The sequence below is a fragment of the Mizuhopecten yessoensis genome, unplaced genomic scaffold (assembly GCF_002113885.1).
Source record: "Mizuhopecten yessoensis strain PY_sf001 unplaced genomic scaffold, ASM211388v2 scaffold716251, whole genome shotgun sequence".
Lineage (NCBI taxonomy): Eukaryota > Metazoa > Mollusca > Bivalvia > Pectinida > Pectinidae > Mizuhopecten > Mizuhopecten yessoensis.
The window spans coordinates 187,719-207,508 of NW_018480023.1; the positions used below are offsets into that span (position 1 = coordinate 187,719).

The window sequence follows — 19,790 nt, forward strand, 5'->3', positions numbered from 1 at the left end:
ACCATCTCTATCTTGTTAGTATCTTGTTCAGATATGTGTCCCAAACTGAACGTGCATACTCTAGTTGCGGACACTGTTAAGATAGTCAAACCGTTAGCCCAATAGTTCGAGAATACCGAACCTGACAAAGATACATCGAAACACGAGAAGAGGGGAAATACGTTGAATATATTAAACCAGGAGCAAAGCAAAATCGTTAGTGAAAAAATGCTAAATGAATATTGAGAAAAAAATACCGCGAAGGAAGCAAAGAGCAAACCCAAGAAATTGTAGAATCACGCAAGTTCCAGAACTAAAACTAAAACCGGGATCATAGAATTACGCGTTAAAAGGAGAGAAAAACGAAATCGTCCAAACTGATCAGAAAAGGGCAAACATATCGGCGGATTTCTTCTCAAGCTTATTTACAGTCGAACCACAACATACCACGATATCCGGCATAAAATATTACAGTATATCACAGAAAAAAAGTACTAGATGGATTGAACACATAAAATCTATGAGAAAAGTATAGTAACATGAAACCAAATCTAACAAAAGTTCTTTTTACAGCACCGTCATATTGACAATCACTATTTCATTCATTACAACAAAATGCTGATCCATTTCAAAAAGGGGCAAAGTAAATATGCACTATCCATAAGAAATCCTCAATGTCATGGTAGTATTTTCTCCTTGATGTTCAAAAACTTTAAGCGGACACAACGGTATCCTATGATGACCTGTATACAAAGCTTCATCGTGCTGAGTTCAGTTTTAGCAGAGAATAGATAGGATTATCAATTATAATTGACTCGCAAAACACACTGAGATAGCTATTTGGCCGCTATTTGGTTTTAAATCGGAGCAGACACAACGAAAGGATAGAGGCAGTCATTTGTTACTTTTCGAGCAAAATGGCAAATGGGGTGCTGCTTTTGAAAGAACGTAAACATGCGTACAATTTCGAAGTTCATACAGGCAGTCTATCTTGGGTAAAGTTCAGCCAACGTTAATATAACATATTTATGACGTCATAAATCATGCAACGTCAGATTTTCACGCCAATTTTTACGATTTGTTCATGTGTTGCATTGGCCCAGAGACGTATAAAATTGTATTTCTACATTATAAGCTGAATAATCATGAAGTCATTTGTAATGCCACGGAATTGTTATCTAAGTCCCCGTCCGTATAAATCATAAAAAAGGAAAGAAATAATAAAAAAAAAAATCTTCTTTAAAATTTTAATCTGATAAAATATTGTTATGGAGAAGTTGCTCCTAGGGCCTATATATATATATATATATATATATATATATATATATATATATAGTAGAATGGGTTTTTTCAGCTAACTCCCCCTCCTATACCCTCCCCTCGTCCGGCACTCCGCACCCCGGACGCCCGACCTTCTGTAAGCAAATATACACTCCGAAAATTGTTTTCCTACGCCACTTCTGTTTCTTTGATTTTTATGGTTTCACAATTTTGTATCATAAATACTCATAAGATTTCTGGTCTGTACTCTGGTAAAAAAGAAACTGGCACAACAAATTATCTTTTACTTTGTTTAATTATCATTTCTTGAAAAATGAGGTAATATGAGTTTATAATTATAAAATAAACTTTCAACATTCAATGAACCGAGACAGGCCTGATAAAATCAATCCGAGTTGTTTCCCTTCGCCCACTTGTACATTATTTATCGATTAGGCAACGCTGATGGCGTTCATCGTGATAGTAAGCTTTATGCATATAAACTGTGCATACTGATGATACATACATATTGGTAATGAATACTCTGTAGTTTTATTCGATCTTTTATCAATGAATCATTTACCTTTTTTGGGTATTTTACGAGTCAGTTCGACTTGAAGATATGTACATGCGCAGTAATATACTTCCGGAGTAAGTAAGGAAGCGGCAGCAGAGGGCGTGAAAACAGCACACGTTCAGAGAACTTTGACACTTCGTCCCGGGTTGGATTCATATGTAAAGAACCACAAAGGTATCAATCTATTATCGAGTGTTGTCACTAAGCCATTGTGATGGACGCAAGTACCCGTCTAACACAGTCGGCGGAAGAGATGCTGCCCGGCCCCTGTGTCATTTCCCCCAGCAGACGTGACACACGTTTTTCTTTATCTGCTTTCAGATGGCTTTCATGAGAAAGAGTAAGTTCCGGCATGTGTTTGGTAAGGCGATGAAACGCGACCAGTGCTACGACTGTATCAGAACTACCAAACAGACGTGGGACCGCCCGTTCGCAGCCGCCAACCCTAAATTTCTTGCTGTTATCACCGAGTCGGGTGGTGGTGGAGCTTTCCTCGTCCTGCCCCTATCAAAGGTGAGTCAGCCACCGAAACACACGTAGAAACATTGACAGTCACATTACTAGGTTGTTGTGTCTGGCATGGTATGCTGATCATAAGAGTACTACAGTTGAAGGAAATAATCAAACAATATGGTCAAAGACAGTTTGCATAAAAATCTTATAAAAAGACCGACTGTTATCAGTATTGCAGTGGTTGATTGTGGTTTCGAAAATGCATAGACGAAATTATGATTAAGAGGCTGGAGGGTAATGTACTGGACCCTGCCTGTGAGTATTGATAAGACATGCAACTACTTTCAGTAGGACACCATACCAATGTTCCTTTATTGTTGCTTTAGCTTATAGATACTGAGAGCGTCATTTCATTTTAAATGAAGTGAGAAACAAACGTGCTGGACAGTGATCAAAGGAGAGCTTCTGGTTGCTTCTTACTTGTAAACATGGACTTCTAGCTTGATCGAAAACAAGATTTATTGTCATTTTGTTTCCGCCTAAAATAGAGTATGGCTAATTTTATACATATCAATATAGTGTCATGGAAGAATAGTCATATTCTCACCAAAAAAATCCAAACGAGAGTCAGACGTCATATCCACAACAATGTTTGGGTGTTCATAGTGGCTTGCAACACAAATTACGCAACAGAAAAAATTGTGGACGGTGTGTTGTGGTTAAACCATCGCAAGTTATTTTGAACGACCCATCAAATGTACCAATACATCTCAAATGAATTAAAGCAAATCTTTCATTTCACTTTGGCAGTCACTTTGTAATTACTTTCTATAAACAATGATAATCATTCAGTCGCGTCATCATGATTGAACATCACCATTACATGCCCAGTTTCAGTGCCTGTCTATTTATAGCACACACAGCTGTTAATACTGTGATACCACTTTTAAGTCTAAAAATACAAGGATATTGTAGATTTTGATGTTGATTATAACCACACACATCAGACCACACAAACAACATCTCTTTATTAAGCAATGAGGAGTTATGGCATTATGAATTATATCTAGGAAGTCACCTTTTCCAGATTGTTTTCTACTAGATATAATGTCTGCTTATCTACATGTAATTGAAAGGTAATAATGAATATGCTACTGCTGTTTTTAGTAAAATAGTGTGAATTAATATTTTCACATCATAATCATCAGCTTCTTCCAGATATAAACAAAGTGTTATCTTAAGATTACTACCAAAAAACAAAAATGTCAACAAACTCCCAGTATGCGCACAACAATGTGCAACAAAAATAGGTACAGCAGATAAACAAGACCTTCAATGGGTTTTTTACTGCCATTTTACAACCACCGGTTCCTTTGCAATTGGGAAAATACAGGATGTCTTCCGCGCAGCGCGAGCGGCGAAGGCGCGAAGCCATGTTGGGGGGTTCGGGGATCCCCCCCGGAAAAATTTTGAATTCTAGAGGCTCCGAGGTGCATTCTGATAGTTTTTGTAGAGAATTAACTGCTCTTAAAAAATGACATATTTCTTTATTCATTTTGTTCCTATTTAAAATTTGTAACAGATTCTTTACAAAATGTAAGATGAAAATCATTGACAAGGTTTGAAATCACAATTTTAATAAAGTTTAACAAGGTACATGTACCACCAAATCAATCTCTTCTTTGTCCACTTCTCCATTCTGTGACAGAGGGGTTACTGAACTTGGGGATATAGAACTTGACAGGAACAGGGAGGCAGTAAAGGCAATATTTATGTGTGTTGACTTGGCAATTTGCGAGACAACAGAAAAAATGGAGCGTTTCCTAGTTGACCTTTGGGACATGAAAGACTAATTGGATGTGTCACAGTTGATGTAATTGTCATACAACAGTGTCACGCAGATGTGTGTCTCACAACACTATACGAAAAGCAAATTCAGATTCTGAAAGATGGTAAAGAGTGTTTTCACTCCTAGCAGATAAAAGCCCAGATCAAGCACACACGAGTCAACTCGGCAAATGACGGGATCGTCTCTGTGTCCACAAGACTTTGTAGCTTCCTTGAACGCATCACTTATTTTAGTCAGTCCTTTGGAATCAATTTTTCTGATGTTTTTAGTGAAGTATTTTGAATTATGCGGTGTAGAACCGGATGTCACCCGCGAATCAAAGCAGTTGTCAATTTCACGCTTGAAATTCCGATGACCGTATCAAACGCTATCATGACCTAGATTAGAATATTCAGATTTGACTTATCTCCCCTTGCTCAGAAACGGAAAATTTCCGATCGCTGAAGTTATTATTGTCTGGAGAACGACTTATGTAAGCAAACAAAGACTAAATTAACAGGTATTTTATTTGGGAAAATATATTTTTATTTTGGGAAAATACGTAATTTTCAGACTAGGGAAAGCAGCCGTTAGACGGCTGTAGATCAGGCCAAAAAACCCCACTGTCCTTACACGATATATATATATATGAAGAGCTAAGTGCTTTTAGCAAGGATGATGAGCCCCGTCAATCAATCCTAATATTAAATATAAGCCACCTGGCTAATAGCTCCACATCCTAGACGATCTTGTGCCCCACTTTGGTGATTGAAATTATGTGGCGAGAGGTAAACATATAAATGCATCATACACTTTTTAGACTGTAAAATGTGATATTCAACAATATTTGTGATTAACAAACTTTTATTAGCATTTATAATTAAAAACGGTTTGACACATTTTACAGTGTCAACTGCTATTGTTTTACTAGTCAGAAAATTTCACTTGAACCTGTAAATTTTTGACGATGATCACCTTTGATTATGTGTGGAACTGGAAAATAGTTTTTGAAGAGCTAATACCATAAATATTTTCATGTTTATTATCAGAAGTGAATAATTAAAGAACATATTATGTTCAGTTTCAATTATAATAAACCATGTCACATTATTAAAAGAAAAGGAATACAACTTAAGTCGTGGAGAAGCTGCTGATAGCCTATACTTAAAGTACTGTAAGCAAAATCATGTATATCCTGGAAAGGGAAATATTCAACGTATGAAGTTTTCATCACATAGCTAGGTGTAGGTACGTAGGTAGATTATTTTAAGTACAATAATAAAGGGAAGGACAATGAAAACAGAAGAACAAAAGTTAATGTTAGACCCTGCCCCCAGAAAGGGGCCGTTGGGCGCAACTTCTTACCGCGCTATGAAACTAAGTAATATGATTTCGAAGTCTGTATTCAAACTTATTGAACAGTTATCATTCATCATCAGAAGTTAATTGCACGCTTGCCAATATTCAGAATTTAAATTTATTAACTTTAAACATATGTGTTGCCAATAAAATTGAACAAGGGATGGGGCACAAGTTTTTACAATTTATCACAGTCTTCTACCGTCATACATTTACAATTAAATGTCAACAATGATAATAGGCATAAACATTAAGTAGATATTTATAAATATATATTGAATTTAGTACCGGAATGTGACCGGTACAGATGGTACGGGGCTAAACACCTTCCCTAAACCAAGAGACAAACATTTCTGATTTTTTTTTTATATATTGCCGGGACAGAGGAGGCAGGGTATTCATATTAGTACTAATTTAAATCTTGTATGTAAAAACAAAAATAATCGTTTAATTCAGCAATATAATTAAATCATACCATTTTACTGAACCCGGTTAATATTATGAATTATGTAAATCCACGGACTTAGATAACACGTATCTCGGTGACCCAGAAAATACACCCTGGGGGCCATCACAACAGTTATCCCTACGAGGGCCTCATGGCAAAATCAAACTAACCAGTCACTTATCCCTTCCTTTCGCATAAACCACTGTATAATTATAGAAACACAAAGTAAACTCTCCAATACATGCCCATTAACATATTAAACTAAGTTCATCTGTGTTCAAACTCAGACAAAGATACTAGCGAGCTTAATAGTTTTAGATATGTATTCATAACGTAAACAGCGCTAGCATTTCTTGTCGATTCCATTTCAGCTAAGCCGGCTATCCGGAAGAATACATGCACCGTACTAACTGCTAGGGCAGTTATTTTCTCCTTTGAATACTGCCCACCTGCAATAATGATTCCGTAACGTACTCCTTGCGCTATCTTTTGACCATTTGGCAACTTTTCGTTTCGTAACTGACACGGCCAGTCATTATGTTTACAAAGAAATGGTGTGCTATGTGCATGCGCTAGTAGAGGGAAATCCCTGAACAAAACGTTGGTCAGACAGGTAGAAATACCGATGATTTTCTTAGATTTAATCATTTTTATGAATCTTTTTCAGCCAAATCCGATCGTTATTTTCCATAAGGAGACTCACTTCATATGTTTATGTAGTATTTGAAAAAAAGACAAAAAATAAAGTTACTTAACCGTGATGCCCCTTTAAAATGAAATATGTTTCCCATTTAGCTATCCACCAATATACCCCCATACCCTAAATATTTCATTGACATTTTTTGAGAGAGGTTGATTTCCAATATTTTTGGAGTAAAAATTAAGTAAAATAATCATAATTTACAATACTGGTATTCTTTTTGAATTGTAAGTTACTATACTAAGTATTATTAAAAAAAAATCAAAAATAAAAGAATTTCCTTACCTACCAATGAATTTATGATTTGGCTCAAAAATCTAATTGCAAGTAAACTAAACATAAAATTGAATGTCTTTGACTTGGGTTTAACTTATAAATATTCTTCCCTCCCCAGGGGTACAATAATTGCTTCTTCACGCCCAGGATTATCAAACACTCATTCATCTTCTGGGATATATTCTGAATAAGATGTCTCAATGGAAGGTTGATTTGTGTAATTTGCAAGTTTCTGATTATAAATACACTGTACTGCGTTATTAAAGGACGGTTATATGTACAAATAATTCCACAGCAAAGGCACTCTTATATAATTTGGGGACCCTATTGTCATCAAGACCAGATAACAGGTATTAGCACTAGTTGTAAATTTAACGCCTTATTTACTTACCCAGACAGTTTAGGATTGGACATTACACTAGATAACATATAGGGTACATCCTGTGTGGTCATTCAAGATACATGTACATAAAATTCAATTACAAGATCAATGTTACCCAAGATAGCACAAGGTATCCAAAAGATAGCACAAGGTATCCAAAAGATAGCACAAGGTATCCAAAAGATAGCACAAGGTATCCAAAAGATAGCACAAGGTATCCAAAAGATAGCTCAAGTAAATTATGCTATTAATGAAATTTTGTGTCTAGAAATAAGTGTTTAACATAACTCTGTAAGAATCAGTTTTCTTTTATAATTTAATGTTACTTATATTGCAATACAGAATTAATATATTGCGATACGTATCCCAATATATTGTCATAGGAAGGATGTGCTCAATTTTATAATAAGTTGTTGTGAGAATGTTATCAAACTTAATCATATATAATATTGATTAAATAGATATAAAATAACTAGGTAATCAATGGTTGGTTTGACAAAAGTCTTAAATTTAAGACTTTTGTCAAACCACTTGCAACCATAGATTACCTAGTTATTTTGTTGCAATTTTTGTCTATTACTTTGATTTACTCATTTATCTGCCGATAATGTAAAAGAATTTATTTAATATAAGAATGTTTAAACCTAAATTGATATTTACAAAAGCAGAGGTACATTATGCAGTTAACTGTATGAATTGTTCATCTATTGTATACATTGTTTTTAAGTACAAAAAGTTGATCTTTTCTGAGGGAAAGATATTGGATACAATATTAAATATATGTACACCAGTCAAAAATGTTTGATGGGATATGTTATGATATTGGGAGCATCTGTTCACACTTTCTGCACAATGTCTTGCTTAAACTTGTTAAGTAGTACAATATATCCAAAGACTTACACTAATTTTGAAATTGAGCAAAATCCACACATAATTAATTAGCATACTGCACTCTGATTGGTCGACAGATACTGTGCAATAACAATAAGATTCTGATGAAACTTCGTCAACAGGGATTTGTGCCACTTATTGATAAGCAATCAGAAATGTTTTTGGTTTTGACAAAAGGTTCCCTGATCATTTGTATTGATGGACAAAGGGAAGCAATTCCTATGCAAATCAATTATTTAATAATCTTCAAGAATGCCACATATATTCCACCAGCTTAAGCTATTTGAATATATGTTTTCTCCTTTCAACACGTCCCAGAAATACAGGTTGTTCTCAACTTTGAGTTTTACCTTCTCTTCTTGTAACAAATGGATATTTGAGAAATGAATGTGACCAAAGCTGACGGGTAACTTGGAAAGACCAAGAATTCTACTTTCATTTCATGTACTTAAGTAAAATTTAAAATATTAATGGAGTCAAATATTACAACACATGTCTTGGTCTATTGGTGCATGTATCATTAAGTAGTATTGGGATATAATCAATAAATCCCAGCCCCAGGAATTTGGTATTTTGAACAGTTAATGGTGTACCAGCTGGTTGCTGTTCCAGTTTAAGTACGAAGGTCAGTATCTATTGATTTTCCCGGTAGGAAATGTCACTCTTTGCGGATGTTTGACAGACCAGGAAAGTACTTGTGATCAGTATAAGTACCCAGTATTATACCTAGGCTTGTAGTGCATGTATACTACAAAGTTATACATTGTATATATGTATACACACATATATCAACGAACGTTCTGCCTGAACTGTGTGACCTGTCATATCCTGACGGCCGTCTTCTGATTATGGATGTGTGTGTGGTATGCATAAAGAAGTCCGAGGCTAGCTGAATAGCAAAAGCGGAAGTCGAGCGACGCACAGAAATACATGCACATAGTATTAAAAACACATATGTAATGTGAAGTATAGGGCTAGGGTTTTGCAGTCGGGAAACTTGCTCTACAGAAAACAAATTTATGATGATTTTAATATTAATAACATTTTACAATTTCAGGGCATTGAAGTATCTATTTTTTTAGAATAAGAAATTGACAAGTATTTAATTAATCATTAATCAAGCAGATTGTTATCTAAACAATGGACCATTGCTGTTTGAAGTAGCTAACAGTTTGTAGTTTATGGTGCAAAGAAAATGGAGTTTCTTCTGGTTTGAAAATCACCTGTGGTTATTATTAGTCAACAGTGCTGTAGCCCAAGATTTTTGCTGGTCTGAGATTATCCCCCTTTACCAGAACTTCCGTGTTTTCCCCAGAATGTTTTGAAAGAAGCATGGTATTTCAATATTTCTGTTAAAGCAGCACTCTATGTAAAATCAAAGCAGCATGATAACTTTAGATTTACTATGAATATATAGCAGAGAAGATCTAGGATAGCAGCATGGTAACTTTAGATTTACTATGAATATATAACAGAGAAGATCTAGGATAGCAGCATGGCAAGACATAGTAGCATGGTGCCATGCTGCCAAAACAACCTGAGGAGAACACTAAACTTGTCAATAAAGAATATAGACATGTAAGGTCCCAAATCATGTATCCATACAAAAAATGGAAAGAAAATCTCTGACTGATGGTGGCAAACCTGGTCAAGGAAATAGATCAAAATCTTCATTGTGTATGCCTGAATGCATTGTGAAACAATTAATTTAACCACATGATGTACATGTACAAAAACTGTATGTCTCAACAGATGTGAACCTATCCAGCCCACTGCTTTAGATTGTTCTAGGCTGAACAAAGTTATTGTTTCAGGGATTGGCTTTGAAATATGTAGGGTCTGGGTAGGCACACCATGTTTTAGGAAGCCAGGTTTTAAAATTTTATGATTGTGTTGCATAAATTAAAGGAATCATGATTAAACAAGTTTGAAGTTTGTATATATTTTTTTAGAAAGACAGCAAAATCAAAGATAGGTAGCTATATATATTTAACAATATACTACTTCATAGTTTTTTCTGAGATGATTGACCAGGTTCAACAACTTTTTCTAATCTAGGAAATACACTTTTCATATATGCTTTAAAAGTGAGTCAACATAAATGTTTAAAAAATACATAATGGATGATGTTTATTTCCACATATTTGAGATTCTGTTTCTATAGTGCTAGGACTGCATTAGCTTATATGAAATTCAGTGAAAAACAGTAAAAATGCATCAAATATTTAAGTTAAGAGTACACAAATTGTGTATACTTAAACAGTGCACATGACTTGGTATGATTTCAGATAACAGTTTATTTATCTTTGGGTGGTCAGGTGATGTAGTGGATAGGGCAATTATTGTTTAAGAAGACGCACAGGGTAGGTATTAGGTCACATGTTGGATTTTTTTTTTTCATAATTATTGTAAAATTTTAAAAAAAGTGTATACAGTATAACAAGTTCATTGCACATTCTAGATGGTGTATAAACTCTGCATCAATAATATGGTCATAAATTTCTGGATGTACATGTGTACCTTGTAGACGATAGGATTGAAAATCCGATTCATCCATTGGTTTAGGACCTGTGTCAAGCCTTGTGTACATAGAACATAAGCTGCAGCCTAGTGTAACACCAGACAGGAAGTCAGGATCACCAAACACTTCCCTGTCACTGGTATCACATTGTGTGTACCGTACAGCTCACTTAGCCATCTTCCTGTCCAATGTATATATCCTCAAGTCAGAGCATTGTGTATGTTATACACAGTTAACTATAAGCCAGTTTTTAAAAAAGAATAGCGCTGGTTAAAATAAAAAAAAGGTAACACACACAAAGTGATAAAATATTGATTGCTTAGCAACAAATATTACAAAAGCATGAACATTTCTCGCAATCACATTGGTCGAATCATATACACATGACCAGTTCTCAAAAACTCATGTAGACTGGTTATCCAGTGAATATCGATTTCTAAATATAGCCTATATGGAAATTACCGGGAACCAGCAGTCATCCACAATTTGGTTTCAGCAAGTTAATATCCTTAAATATTGTTCAGTTTTAATGAAACTTGGGTTTGTGTATAAACAATATACACAGACTGATACAAAATTGAAACTTGAACATAATTCACACATATTAAAAAGCATGCATACCCTGGTCAATGTCCACACTTTACAAGATAATTTGCTTGAATATATATTGATCAATATACAAACTTTGATGATAAGTTCAAAGTTGAGTGAAAGCCATGCATAATTAATTAGCATACTGTGCTCTGATTAGTCAATGGTTTTTGATGAAACTTGGTTGATATCTTATTCAACAACAAAGGCAAAGTTCAAAGTTGAACACAATCTGTGCATAATCTATTTAATGGTTTAAAATTGCCAATTTCAGTTTGTAACGTTTGAAATATGGACAGAGGAAAGCAACTCCTATGCAAATTAATTTTATAAAAAGTCTAAAATAATATATTCTAGAGAACACTTGGTACCCCTCTTCTGACAAGCATATAAAGATATACTGTACACATAAGAAGAATAACTTCACAGTGGTACACTTTTACATAAAACTATGATTTATAACAAAATTAACAGATAATCCTTCTGTACAATATGATGAGAATTTCGCCTTTATTTTGTTCCCCTTTCCAAAAATAAGATATATATCTTAGTATAACTTTTGCCTTAACTTTCAGTACCCTCAGTACTTTGATTGTCACTATTTCTCATGGAAGAACTTGGCAGATTTTTCTCAAATTTCTTTTGTAGGTTTCCCATGGTTTTTAGCTGTGTATGTGTCATTTTGAGATTGATTAAAGAAAAAACAAGATGGCCACCAGGCAGCCATTTTAGATTTTGATAGTTGAAATATGTTATTGCTGTTTCTCCAGAAGTTCTGGATATATCTTTATCAAATATATACATAGATTCTGCTTTGGCCTCAGTTTTACATGTTGATTTTGAGAGCTGGCAAAATAATTGCATACATGCAGGAAGGACTGGAATAATCTTTATCATGTTTCATATGTGAATTCCACTCTGGCCTTTGTTTTGCATGTTTGATATTTTTTGTTCTTTGGATCTTGCAGCAATTCCTGGAACTGGAAATCTTTGCTGGATTGTTAAATTTGCTGTTGAATCATTTTGTGAAGAGAATGGAAATAATACTGCCACAAAAATTACTCGGTATATACTGTCCGTCTTAAAAATGGAGAAGGTTGCTCTGATAACTTGACTTTATTTTGTCCACACTGTCATCTTTATTTAATTGTCTGGTTTATGTGAAGTACAAAATGGCCTTGTGTGCCTTTACAGGTAAAAACGAAAATGGTGAGTTATGATGGAAATAGATAGGTGCTTAATAAATGAAATAGACTAGAAAAGTTTTGTGTGAATTTTAAATCGAGCAAGTTTGTTCAATAAGCAAAGCTACTAAACAAAAGTGTTATACATACAGTATTTGTATCTCTTATCTCTTATAGGGTTGGCAATCAAGTCAAAATCTCGGATCAATCCTCACTATCTCTTGAATGATCGATGATTGATTGAAGATCGATCGTAAAATGAAAATAAAATAAATAGAGAAGCATTTGTCAAAATAGGTCAAATGTAATGGATACTTTTAAACTTCCCTATACATGTAGGTAGAAATGATGTTTGAATGCAGTTTAGGGTAAAAGTTGTTATTAAAACTGCTCAATCATATCAGGTTTTAGATGGGCTCCTAGTCTCAAGAACTCTTTATAATGTTGAAAGTGTTTTTGTTATAGTCAAACCATGATCATATTTAATTATGATCGATTAATCATAATCAGAGGTAAACGACTGTTCGTGATCGGTTAATCATAATCGGAGGTAAAGGACTGATCGTGATCGGTTAATCATAATCGGAGGTAAACAACCGATCGTGATCGGTTAATCATAATCGGAGGTAAACAACCGATCGTGATCGGTTAATCATAATCGGATGTAAACAACTGATCGTGATCAATAAATCGTAATCGGTAAACGACTAATTTAAATTGATAATCAGAACAGCACAATCTCTTACCATATTAACGTGATGTGTGTACCTGTACAGGTTGGTCGTGTGGAACGAGATGTGCCCCAGGTTACAGGACATCAGTCGGCAGTGCTGGACATTGCGTGGTGCCCTCACAACGACAACCTCATTGCCAGTGCAAGTGATGACTGCTCTGTGATGATCTGGAACATTCCTGATAGAGGGCTGACTACAAACATGGAAACTCCTGTAGTAGACCTAAGACTTCACCAGCGTAGGGTCGGCCTTGTTATATGGCATCCAGTGGCTGCCAATGTTCTACTGTCCGCAGGTACATACTAACGATCAGTAACAATTACCTTTCATGTCTGAGGTTATCATTCTGATGTCTCACCTTTCTACAGCATCTACATAAATACAATGATTACAAAAAGTCACTATATAATATGTTAGTGAAAGACATTTTTATTGGAAAGCTTTTTTTGGTGTGATACCTATACACAGCTCTTTATTCTGTCAGTAAATCACATACATGGTAGGTGTAAACAAAAATCTAAAATACTGGTAGTATTAATTAACTCCACCATAACATTGATGTTTTGCTGAATATCAGCACTATCAGGTGTATACCATAAAATAGTAGGTCACATTAGATATTTTGTATTTTAGGTTCCGACAACAAAATTTACATTTGGAATGCGGGACTAGGGGAGGCGTTTCTTGAGATCGATGTGCCTGATCTCATCTTTTCTGCATCGTTTAACTTCAACGGAAGTAAAGTAGTGACCACCTGTAAAGACAAGACGATGAGGATAATTGACTGTAGAACGGGAGTCGTTATATCTGTAAGTAGTTGTACATACACTCATAAGATTATTTGATCTCATTCTTGAGGGAACCTTTGGGCATTGCTCAAATTAACTAAATATGATGAAATTGCATGTTAATCTAAAAATATATATATTTATATTATAACAGCAGAAGACTTATCCTAACGGACGAAGAAATAATATTAAAAGAAAAGAATCTTAACAACTCATCTTTAGTGCTTTCATCTCATCAAGGAGATTCTTCAAACTGTTTATTTGAAGCAGATATTATGACGTCATTAACTATAGCGTCACATACTAGTTCGCTATAGCTATATATATACTAAAGTTAAAATATCCCTCAATCACATATTTCTGAAAGTAAACTTTATGTCCAATTCCAAGTCCAATTAATGTCTGAACAATAAAAACTGCCAATAACAAGTGACTGTTAAGGTCATTGGGCCTCTCACAACGTAGTCCAACGACCTTACTTTTAAAGGACACTCAGTTGTACAGAGTTTCTGTCAAAAGCTACAACAAGATGTAGTTTCTGTTGAAAACTCTTTTCTCTATTATCCGGTCATGTAAGATAGCGATGGCCATGTAAGATAACCATGCTTGCTGAGTCTATCTTACATGGGCATGACGTCACAATGGCTCAACAACGACGTGACGTCACGAATTTGGAGAACACCGTGATGCCACAATGCGGAAAATGCAACGTGATGAAATAAAAAACTTTCACGGTATAGTTATCCGATACCTATATCAAAAATAATAAATTTAAAAAAAGTGTTGTAACTGTTTTTATTGTAGTTCACCGTACCGTAATATATGAATTGAATGGAAATGTTTTCATGTACGTTGTGGCAATGAATAGCAGTAGCTGATCTACATATCCTGTGGGATGTAACAGCAAAATTGCAATTTAGCTCACAGGAGTTTGTGATTGACAGCTATGAAGTAGGCTTATGATAAAAGTAATCTGTTTTTCTATGTTTACACTCATGGTTTATCTTTTTGTTGTTTCAAGGAAAACAAACCTCATGAAAGCAGCAAACCAGCACAAGCCGTGTATCTGAAAGATGGCCGAATCTTTACCACCGGGTTCTCACGCATGAGTGAGCGACAATATGCTGTGTGGGATGAGGTATGGTAAACAATGTGTTACTCCAGTAACCACAATATCAGTCTGACAGGCATGATTGGTGTTATAAATAAGGATCAAACATTATCTAATCACATGACTATTTATTGATCTTAGTTAATGCACTGGAGATTTGATATGTCCTCCATGTTCCTTACTCAAATATATTTAAGGATGATATAGCAAAGTTAGAATATATTTTATAGAAATAAGATGAAATTTGATTAGATCTTTGTTCTCACCTAACCAAATACAATACATGTTACAGAACATGACTTTGTTTCAGTGTTAGGACTTCGGTAAACCTTTCATCCCTACAGTAAATCTCTTCACGAAAAAGTTGATATAAAGTCGAAGGCAGACAAATGGCCACAGTTGTCAAATCAGGAGATGGTCAAAAAACAATTGTAGCTTTTAGGTGCGCTGGTGTATTGAATAAAAATCAGGAATGCTTTTCTTAAATAGTTAAGTATTTTTTAAAAAAGAGTAACATAATGCTATTTCTAGGATCCTTTTTTGACAGATCAGTTTTCTTCTCCAGAGTACATCAATGCATATCAACTTCCTTCAATATTTAACATTTGTTTTCCACAGAAATTAAAAAACCTGAGTATGGAGGAGATTGACAATAACAACGGGGTGCTGTTCCCTCAGTATGATTCTGATTTAAACATCATGTTTCTGGCAGCTAAGGTAAGTGTCAGTCATACAGGAACACTTTTAGCAGCCTCAATTAAATAGCAGCTATCCTGATTTAAACATTATGTTCCTGGCGGCTAAGGTAAGTGTCAGTCATACAGGAACACTTTCAGCAGCCTCAATTAAATAGCAGCTATCCTGATTTAAACACTATGTTTCTGGCGGCTAAGGTAAGTGTCAGTCATCCAGGAACACTTTCAGTAGCCTCAATTAAATAGCAGCTATCATGATTTAAACATTATGTTTCTGGCAGCTAAGGTAAGTGTCAGTCATACAGGAACACTTTTAGCAGCCTCAATTAAATAGCAGCTATCCTGATTTAAACATTATGTTTCTGGCGGCTAAGGGAAGTGTCAGTCATACAGGAACACTTTCAGTAGCCTCAATTAAATAGCAGCTATCCTGATTTAAACATTATGTTTCTGGCGGCTAAGGTAAGTGTCAGTCATCCAGGAACACTTTCAGTAGCCTCAATTAAATAGCAGCTATCCTGATTTAAACATTATGTTCCTGGCGGCTAAGGTAAGTGTCAGTCATACAGGAACACTTTCAGCAGCCTCAATTAAATAGCAGCGTTTAGTCCAACCTAAAGTCATTAAAGGCTGGATTACTGGCTTTATGTAGGATATACATTAATTATTCTGTAAAAATAATGCTAGCAGTATTGTTGGACAGCATTTTAAATGGTGAAAATAGTCTATCTGTTCAAATAATTACTGGTTGTGAATGCTGAGGAGCCTGTCTCTATGTTATTATTAGATGGTTTATGTAATGTTACAAGGTGACTATTGTTTGTTATTACAAGATCACCATCAGATATGGCTTTTGTTACAGGGTGACAGTATTATTCGGTATTACGAGATCACGAATGAGATGTTTTTATGTTACAGAGTGACAGCATTATTCGTTATTACGAGATCACGAATGAGATGTTTTTATGTTACAGGGTGACAGTATTATTCGGTATTGCGTGATCACGAATGAGATGTTTTTATGTTACAGGGTGACAGTATTATTCGGTATTACGAGATCACGAATGAGAGTCCCTTTGCACACTTCTTGACTCTGTATCAGTCCAAAGAATCACAGCGAGGGTTTGCCTACCAGAACAAGCGGGGCTTGGACATGAAGGCCTGTGAAATAACAAAGTAAGTCATCAATGCTCGCTGCCAGGTTTTGCTGTATATAAGAAAACATAGGTATCTTTTCCTTTGCCAGGCTGGTGATTGGAAAGTCATAGTTGTTTCTGAGATTGTCCCTGTATAGAACAGTAATAACATCTATGTTGTGTATAATCATAAGAGCAACCCACATATCGGGTTGTCATTCCACTGTGGATATTAACGCTGACTGCAGATGCAATGTGAGAAACGGCCCTGAAATATGCAACCATACTGAGAAGCACATGGTTAGGTCTATGTGACGACCTACGCCTAATAATTATAAGATTAATCTAAAAATACTCGGTTGATTTACTTCTGTTATACACAGTGTAACATTGTACACTCAGTTGATTTACTTCTGTTATGTACATAGTGTAACATTATATACTCAGTTGATTTACTTCTGTTATGTACATAGTGTAACATTATACACTCAGTTGATTTACTTCTGTTATGTACATAGTGTAACATTATACACTCAGTTGATTTACTTCTGTTATGTACATAGTGTAACATTATACACTCAGTTGATTTACTTCTGTTATGTACATAGTGTAACATTATACACTCAGTTGATTTACTTCTGTTATGTACATAGTGTAACATTATACACTCAGTTGATTTACTTCTGTTATGTACATAGTGTAACATTATACACTCAGTTGATTTACTTCTGTTATGTACATAGTGTAACATTATACACTCAGTTGATTTACTTCTGTTATGTACATAGTGTAACATTATACACTCAGTTGATTTACTTCTGTTATACACAGTGTAACATTATATACTCAGTTGATTTACTTCTGTTATACACAGTGTAACATTATACACTCAGTTGATTTACTTCTGTTATACACAGTGTAACATGACACACTCAGTTGATTTACTTCTGTTATACACAGTGTAACATTATACACTCAGTTGATTTACTTCTGTTATACACAGTGTAACATTATACACTCAGTTGATTTACTTCTGTTATACACAGTGTAACTTTATATACTCAGTTGATTTACTTCTGTTATGTACATAGTGTAACATTATAAACTCAGTTGATTTACTTCTGTTATACACAGTGTAACATGACACACTCAGTTGATTAACTTCTGTTATACAGTGTAACATTATACACTCAGTTGATTTACTTCTGTTACACAGTGTAACATTATACACTCAGTTGATTTACTTCTGTTATACACAGTGTAACATTATACACTCAGTTGATTTACTTCTGTTATACACAAAGTAACAACATACAGTTAACATTGCTTGGTCACTCCAATATTACTGAATTATCATGTCAATGATTTAATATATAGAATTTTTTAGTTTTCTTGAATGCTAATTTTTGCATTATTAGCTCACCTGGCCCAAAGGGCCATGTGAGCTTATGCCGTACTCCGTAGTCCGTTGTCCGTTCGTCAACTTTTTCTTTTGAACGACTTCTTCTGAAGAACTGTAGGACCTAGGTAATGATATTTGGTCAGTAGGTACCTGAGATGGAGTGCTATAAAGTTTCCTCAATAAAATTATCTTGACCTGCTTTCAAGGCCACAGGGGTCAAATATGTTAAACACTTCAAACAACAATATCCTAAGAACCATTTGGACTAGGCATGATACTTAGGTTTGTTATGTAGATCAGCTGTGTGATTTTTTTTCTTCATTACAGTAATGAGGTCACAGGGCAACTTTAAGTGCAAATCGGGATTCAAATGTCAACTTTGGTTAAAAGCTTTAACAATCTTCTTCTCAAGTTCCATTAGGCCCAGGGTCATGATATTTAGCCAGTAGGTACCTGGGATGGAGTGCTATAAAGTTTCCTCATTAAAATTATCTTGACCTGCTTTCAAGGTCACAGGGGTCAAATATGTTAAACACTTCAAACAACAATATCCTAAGAACCATTTGGACTAGTCATGATACTTAGGTTTGTTATGTAGATCAGCTGTGTGATTTTTTTTCTTCATTACAGTAATGAGGTCACAGGGCAACTTTAAGTGCAAATCGGGATTCAAATGTCAACTTTGGTTAAAAGCTTTAAAATTAAAATTTTAAGTTTCAAACAACTATTTCTTCAGAACCGTCAGAACCGTTTAAGAGATGTTAAAATGTCTTGTGTTCTAGTTACCAAATGGTCTTAAGTTACCTATATGTCAGTTGCATGTAACAAAAGAAACAGGTGAGCTATACAGGCCCTCTGGGCCTCTTGTTGCTTAAAGCAACTACAATGGAAGGATTTGAGTTAATGTATAAATGTCTCTAGAGTAAGTATTTGAGTTAATGTATAAATGTCTCTAGAGTAAGTAGTTGAGTTAATGTATAAATGTCTCTAGAGTAAGTATCTGAGTTAATGTATAAATGTCTCTAGAGTAAGTATTTGCAGAGGGTTACTGTATTTTAGTTCTCTATGGGTGGTTAATGTATTTCTCTCCTATGCAGGATAGGTATGGTATTTTAGTCCGCAAGGTTAGATGCCCATTATCATCTGGTTTGTTTTTTGCAGAATGTACAAAATACACAACAGTGGTCTGTGTGAAGTGATTCCGTTCACAGTGCCTCGAAAGGTGAGAATGTGCATGTCTCTATCTGCCAATGGCATAGAACCTAGTGTTCTCCCCAGAAAATGATTTGATGCACTATGGTAACTTCCCCAGCCCTGCCCCAATCGCGGTGCGGCATTGCCTTCCATTTCAGCGACACAATCTGTCGATTGCAATCTATGCAGTGTAAAACTTTAGAAGATATAATAATTGATTGCTTTTGTTAAATAAATAACATTAATAAAAAATACATAACCTTTCACACTTAAGTACAATC

General features: G+C 35.0%; 1 protein-coding gene across 2 annotated transcripts in view; it reads left to right on the plus strand.

Moving 5' to 3' along the window:
- Positions 1 to 1,884: 1,884 nt before the first annotated feature.
- Positions 1,885 to 19,790, plus strand: part of LOC110442337 (coronin-1A-like) — a 32,673-nt gene continuing 14,767 nt past the window's right edge. For both annotated transcript variants that reach the window (XM_021485893.1, XM_021485894.1), the window contains exons 1-8: positions 1,885 to 1,990; positions 2,138 to 2,329; positions 13,226 to 13,478; positions 13,817 to 13,992; positions 14,993 to 15,109; positions 15,701 to 15,799; positions 16,808 to 16,953; positions 19,477 to 19,537. In XM_021485893.1, coding sequence (XP_021341568.1) covers positions 2,138 to 2,329; positions 13,226 to 13,478; positions 13,817 to 13,992; positions 14,993 to 15,109; positions 15,701 to 15,799; positions 16,808 to 16,953; positions 19,477 to 19,537 — 1,044 coding nt within the window. In that variant the 5' untranslated portion in view covers positions 1,885 to 1,990. The remainder of the gene's footprint in view (positions 1,991 to 2,137; positions 2,330 to 13,225; positions 13,479 to 13,816; positions 13,993 to 14,992; positions 15,110 to 15,700; positions 15,800 to 16,807; positions 16,954 to 19,476; positions 19,538 to 19,790) is intronic.